At 40.6% G+C, this 7,049-nt stretch overlaps 1 protein-coding gene across 2 annotated transcripts; it reads right to left on the reverse strand.

The window, feature by feature from the left end:
- Positions 1-2,142: 2,142 nt before the first annotated feature.
- PBDC1 (polysaccharide biosynthesis domain containing 1) lies at positions 2,143-6,735 on the reverse strand. Of its 2 annotated transcripts, none has more exons than XM_060001618.1 (6): positions 6,668-6,735; positions 6,509-6,574; positions 4,852-4,911; positions 4,210-4,350; positions 3,146-3,257; positions 2,143-2,822 (listed from the first exon to the last, which is right to left on the reverse strand). In XM_060001618.1, exons 1-6 carry the CDS (start codon positions 6,692-6,694, stop codon positions 2,569-2,571), a joined length of 660 nt encoding a protein of 219 aa, XP_059857601.1. In that variant the 5' UTR covers positions 6,695-6,735; the 3' UTR covers positions 2,143-2,568. The 2 variants fall into 2 exon arrangements, with proteins under 2 accessions (XP_059857601.1, XP_059857600.1); XM_060001617.1 differs by having other exon boundaries at positions 6,665-6,729.
- Between the last annotated feature and the right edge of the window lie 314 nt (positions 6,736-7,049).

Genomic DNA, 7,049 nt, shown 5'->3' on the forward strand with positions numbered 1-7,049 from the left:
CATTCTGAATAAATCACAGATGTTTACACACTATGTCAAGCCTGGCTTCATATCATCTTCCAAATAATTCAGAGCTAGGACTCAAATCTCAAACTTCCTGGCCTCTAGCTATAATGTTACCACTTATTAATAGGATCCCCCTTCTTCCAGTTTTCAATAACAATAATATGTCCTTCTGATCCCTCACCAGCAGCATCCTTAAAGTCCATATTTCCACTGACAGTCTGTACAAGGCTATTTAGGTTTTCTCTCATGCTCCTCAATATTCTTCCGGCCTCCCCCCACTGCCTGATTCCAAAGCCATTCCCACACTTTAGGTACTTGTTACAGCAGCAGTCCACTTTCATTACCAAAGTCTATGTAGTTACTACTACTCTGTTATAAACAACCACATAATTAGTGGCTTAAGACAATACCTGTTATCTCACAGTCCTGTGGGTTAGGAGTCCAAGTATGACTTAACTGGGTCCTCTATTCAGAGTCTCACAGGGCTGAAATCATGGTATCAACCAGGACTACAATCTCATCTGAGGCTTGAGTTCCTCTCCCAAGCTCACCAGTTGTTGGCAAAATTCAATTCCTTTCAACTGTAGTAGAATCCCCATTTTCTTGCTGGCTCTCAGCAACTGGGACCACTGTCAGCTCCCAACTGCCACCCTCAGCTCTTTGCCACATGGCCCCCTTCTCTCATACATCTGTTTGCTTCTTCAAGACCAACAGAACATCTGCTACTGCTTGTCTCCTTTAAGTACTCGCTTGATTAGGCCAGATCCACCCAGGATATTGTCCCTTTTGATCAACTCCAAATCAAATGGTTAGTGTGAAGTGTTCCGTGTTCTTATTCCCCCTCTTTTTCCCAGTTTTTATAACCTAGTTCTTAGATAGATGCCTCTTGTTCTAAAGCAGTCTATCAACAGTATGTTTCATATTCTCTGTAAAATCAAAGAGAAAGTTAATACAGTAAAGCATGTTCTTCATCTCAAAAAGTCTGCCTAATATGATATATTTGACACTCTCTTACCTTTTAAAAAAACATATTTTTATAAAATGAAAACTTTAACAGATGTTTTAAATATTTTTAAGAACTCGCCAAAGAGAATTCATGGAGAAACCTATTCACTTTGTGCCCAGTTGTTGCTGCTGACTGTGCATCTCTAGTGCAGCTCTTGCCTAGGGGACAACTGATCAATTAAGTTTAATTTTTGTCTCCTCCTGTGTCCACTGAGAAAAACAAGTATCATTCACCCTCCTCTCCTCTGGTAAATCTTTTCTTGCATGATCATGCTGTGGTTAGACTAGTTACTGTATGCACTATGAACATTGCAGCTTTCTCTAGCTAGTTTTAGCAAACAAAGTCAGTATGTCTATGGGGACATGCACAAATCTATACATTTGTAAAGATAACTGAAAACATGCACTCTTAAAAGTCATTAGATGAGAAGGAACATCCCCCCATCCATATAGAATCAATTGGTCTATTTTTGGAGTCTGACAAAATCCCATTTAGAAATATGTTCATTTTGTATTAATGTATAAATGTGTGCTATTGTCCACAGCATTATAAAAGGAAAGCCACTCTACCAGGCTTTATATTTATTAATTTCTGCTATATTTTAGGTAACAACTTGGTTACAAGAGAGAAGCAGGTTACAAGAGAGAAGCAGGTTACAAGAGAGAGCAGGTTCAGTCTCCTGCTCCTTTAATGTGAACTGGGCTGTGTTCACTAGTGTGACAGGTTCAGGCTGCTGCTGTTATCCCCATAGAGTATTTATCAAATCTTTTGAGAGATATATCAAATAAAATCAGAAAGCTAGAGTCACTCAAATGGCAAGAGTCAATTCTTATGTAAGGACTTCTAATCCAAAACCGTATACAACTTTACAGGTTTGAGAGAACTTCACTACAGGAAATAGTGAGAAGCATTAAGAAATAGGCATAGGGCTTCCCTGGTGGCGCAGTGGTTGAGAGTCCGCCTGCTGATGCAGGTGACGTGGGTTCGTGCCCCGCTCCAGGAGGATCCCACATGCCACGGAGTGGCTGGGCCCGTGAGCCACGGCCACTGAGCCTGCGCTTCTGGAGCCTGTGCTCCGCAGTGGGAGAGGCCATAACAGTGAGAGGCCCGCGTACCACAAAAAAAAAAAAAAAAAAACACAACAAAAAAAAAACAAAAAAAAGAAATAGGCATAAATCATTTTATATAAGACATGACAAAGAGATTATGTACCTAAAAAAAAAATCAAGTGTCAAATAATTTTCAATACCTTTTAAAAGTTAATCACAAACATATAGTCATAAGAACCAAAAGAAATTTATTTACAAAATTTCTTACTTGACTGGTGGTGAGAAGCAAGAAACCATCAACTAAGACCCCACTAATAGTGTTCAAGCCAGTTCATACAAGAGAACAACCATTGCAGCTCCTGATGATTAGGCCAGAAAGATGTCCTTCTGCATGTCCTTCCAGTGAACAAGGAGATACATTTCACCAGAGGGGCCTGTGCAAGTAGCATCATGGTACTTGTAGGCTCAGCTGAATCACAGCTTCTAGAGTGCTGTTCCCTGTCTACCTTACATAGCTATTTCACCACTTTTGTTGATTTCTTTGTAGGCTTCTTTCTCTTTTTCTCCTCCTTTGTTGATTTTCTCCTTTTCTCCTTCTCTGTTGGCTCCTTTCTCTTCTTCTCCTTCACTGTTGGCTCCTTTGTCTCCTCCATTGTTGGCTCCTTTCTCTTCTTCTTTGTCCTGAACACTAGTGTAAACTGCTTTGTTATAACCTTCCCGGTTCCGAGCAATTTCAATGGCAAAAAATTGTATCCTGGGTGCTGAAAGGTGAATAGAATTGATTATTTGTCCTAGTCACAGTTACTTCTCTAAACCTACTGGAAATCTATTGACAAAGCTGAACTAACATGCAAAGCATTCAAATATAGTCATAAGATTCAGAGATGTAAGTTCTAATCCTATACTAAATGATGCTGAAAATACTTATCTTACCTCACAGTTACTCAAGATACAGTAACATGATCTTTACAGATATAACAAATAACATGATTCCCAAACTAACTATTCATGTCATTGATTCATCAGTAAAACCAGATCCCTCACTCTGCTTATACAGAAACAATCCCAGAGGCAAGAAACTCACCAAAGATGGTGTTTTCCTCAGTGTAGCCCTGAGAACAGTTCAGTCGCAGCAAAGTACCATAGTTGAAGTCTTCTACAATCCCATCAAACTTCAAACAGAATGGTCTCCACTTCTGTAAAGGCAAAAAAGGTACCTTAGCTAAAAAATGCAGGAGGCTGGTGAAGTCAGGCCAGGAGAGGGGCTTCCATTTCCCCGGTAAGGAAAGTAACCACAGTGAAAGAGACTAGAATTGAGCTGATTACTAGTTTCACTAGCAATGAGTTTCTGTGTTATCTTTGGTATCTTTAGGCTGGTATTTCCCAACATGAACAACAGTTTAATCTGATAAAATACTTAAATCCTTGACTAGAGAATTAAATTTTAATTTCTTAAGTATATTCTCTGTTTTAAGTTATTGGCTAGTTCAGCCCAAAATGGTTATTCATCCCCACTGAAGCACAAATGAAACAAAGAAGGCAGGAATTTGGCCCAAAGTCACAAAGTTAAATTTTAAGAAAGAAGTCCATCCAATAGAGGCAATTTTCCAAAGATCAGTAACAGCCTGCTTAGAGTTAAAAGTTTACATTCCTCATAAGCCGAGAGTCTACCCTCAAGGAAAAAAATTTCCTAACTATAAGAGTTTTAGTGCTCTGTAAAAGTATAACATAATCAAGCAAGCAATGCAAAACACAAGTTTTCCAATTATCCACGGCCTGTGATAATATGATCTTAAATCCAGAGAATCCAAACACCTCTCCGTACTCTATTTGCCAACCCTCTATCTAAGCCTTCTGGCTAAAGTACTCACATAAATAAATTTATTCCTTCTCCCTTGAAAGAGCTAGGTGGGTGAGGATGAAAGGTCCAAATCAAAGGGGAAAAAAAATAGATTCAATGAAAATGAAAAATCCATAAACCAGAAAAACATTCATTTAGTAACACATTAATTACAACTGCATAAAAGCCCTGGTGCTTTAGGTATTTGCCTTAAAACAAACCCCCCAAAAGTTTAAATGTATAAAAATGTATTCACAGTCAATAATTGTTGGTCAGATGCTAGGCAATATTTAAAAGAGAATTCTTACCTCTTTAGCTCCTTCTGATTTGAGCTCTTCTGGGTCCAATACATCTATCCTGAGTTTCTTAAAATTTTCCCGAAACTCAGAATAGATTTGGTCATCCACTTTGGTGAGTTTCAGGAACTGTGGGTCAACTGATGAAATCAGCTGCCAGACAATAAGACAACGTAAAGATGCTAGTCTCTAATTTACTATATTTCTGTCCCCTCTTCCCCAGAAAATCCTCATGGTTCTCAGGGCAGAAGAGTTTATTAGAAAATATAGACAGCCTAGGTCCCAGATGAAATCATGACATAATTTTAAAGGGCCATAATATACTACAGTCCCTTCCACCAATTCAAACCCCTTTGGCCCTATTAATGTCTGGCTGTTACCCTCTGTGGATTATTCATTCAGTCAACAAACATTTATTTAGTGCCTACTATGGGCCAGGCATCCTTTTGTGGGTTAGCAACACAACACTGGGCAGAGAAGCACAACTCCTCACTGTCAAAGCAAAACTGACTTCCATGCCGCAGTTCTCCTTAGAGTAATAAAAATTATCTCCAAAACACAACTGTTTAACTTGCTGAGAATGGTGATTAGCAGAGCACAATATGCTGAAATTACATGTTTAATTCTGCTTAACAATGAAGACAGTCAACTCACTTTGTAGTAGACTTCAGCATGCTGCATTGCTCTCATGGCCCAAGCCATCTCAATATCAGGCTGCAAAGGAGTGAAGAATGCCAGGTCAGAAATCACCCAATCTTGCTACTAGAGAACAAATTAAGGAAGTCTGTGGATGTCTAGTTAATGCTCAAGAGGGCTACCAAGCTTGGTGTTACTGTCAAAGGTTAAAAACTGGACTAAGGTTGAATTCTCTTGGAACTTGTTGCCTCCTCCCCTGTAAAATGGGATAATCTTAGGCTTAAAGGGAGGCTGTATGTGAAGCTCTGGGCAATTGGTATAGTGATTGCTGACTAATATTTCTGTACTTGGGAGGGATTTATCCATAGCTTTCTTGCCTCCTGATCGAGTGTTTGTTGTAGCTGTCTTCATCTGTGATTGTAGATCTACAGAGTTGGGAGAGAAACACTACAGGAAGAGGCAAACGAAGAGATAAGGGGCTCTTTTAGGTGGCAACACCTTTTTTTTTCTTGTTGATGCTGGTACCTGGCATACAAGTGACCAATAAAAGATTCCGGATGTTAAAAAAAACTGGACTAATAAGTTTGGACAATATAATAATTCTTTTGTCTTTATGACAACCAAAAGAAGCTACCTACACAGTCTAATAAACAAAATGAGCCACTGGCTGTCTTTTCCCAGCAGCTAGTGAAAGTGTAGAAGACTATATAAAGCAGTAGATAAATCACCTTCTCAGGACTGAGTTAAATTACTGTAAAACTGAAATACCCACATACACCACTGAGTTGTTGAGAGGACAGAGTAAGATAACAGAAGTAATATTACTCTTCACTTTTAAGAGTGTACAATGTCATAATCATCATGTGTGTTCATCAGATAGCCAATTCCCTATCCTACAACACTTAGAAATGAATCAATATCTTGAAGCAGGCTAGGTTATAATAAGCCTTACCAAGTACCTGTTCCACTGGAATCTCCTACTCCAACTGGATGGATCTATTTCACTGACCCCAGAAAAAAATTTGCATTTTTACCTCCATGCCCTTTTCCTGACTGCCAATCCATATCTTTTGTCCACTTACACTTTGAGGATCCAGTTCCACATCCACTTCCTCAGCAAAGTCTTCCTTTACTGTCTGGGTCCTTAGGGGTTTCTTCTTTGACTAACCTCCTTTGGATCTTATGCCCTGATTCACTAATCTACCATACATCACATTATTATTTGAGTGTTATTACTATTTTCATGTCCGTGTGTCTTATAACTCAAAATACATCATGTGCTTTCTCCTTAAGGATCTAAACCAGATACACCATAAGCCAGTGCAACTTTACTGCACAATGGAGTCACCCGGGGACCTTTAAAAATACTGATTCCTGACTCTAACCACCCAGATACAGTGATTTAGTTGGGATGTATTGCGACCCGAACTTCGAGATATTTAAAAGCTTCCCAGGTAACTCTAAAGTACAGCACAGTTTGGGAACTACTCCCATTGACGTTAGTCCTGCGTTTGCGAACCAAAAGGATTAGAATTAATTGAAAGGCGCATTTTCTGGCAGACGTGGAGAGAGTCTACGGAAGCCATCTGGGTAGGAGGATTACAATTTCGTGGCGGGCCCTGCAGACATCCCAGGATAGCTGCGTGCGTGGAAACCGTGGGTGAGTCATACTCACATCGTTGCCATAAGATTCTGCTGGGAGAGAAACAGCGTGCGCCACGGACGTCAGTTCCCCGGAAACCTGGGAAAGGAAACAGAGATGGGGAAGGAGAGTTCGAGTTTCGACCCAGCCCGGCTTCCCCATTCACCCGACCCCAGAGCAGCGTCTCACCACCTCATCATTTCCACTGGTCGCCTCCATGTTGCAGCCTACAAGGCGTGGCTCCAATTCGGAAATGACGTTTTGCGTGCTCCTTCCGCAGTTCCCAGTTCATTGAAAAGGGACGGCCGGAAAGAGTGGCTTTCAACCGACTGCGGCTGCGCCTGCGTGCCCTCTCCCTCGCCTGGAGGCAGTACTTCCTTGCCCCTCCTCTTACGCCTTGCGCAAAGGTGTGGCTTTGTTGTATACTCTGGGCGGCTTGACGGCCAGGAGGTGGTTGAACAGTCAGTAATATCTGCGATAAACATGGGAAAAGACTGAGTTAAAATAATGCAACTTTCCCATCCCTACTGCTCTGAGTGCCCTGCAGAGATTCGAATTTACATTCTCCACTTGT

The sequence above is a fragment of the Delphinus delphis genome, chromosome X (genome assembly GCF_949987515.2).
Source record: "Delphinus delphis chromosome X, mDelDel1.2, whole genome shotgun sequence".
In the NCBI taxonomy this organism is placed as follows: Eukaryota; Metazoa; Chordata; class Mammalia; order Artiodactyla; family Delphinidae; genus Delphinus; species Delphinus delphis.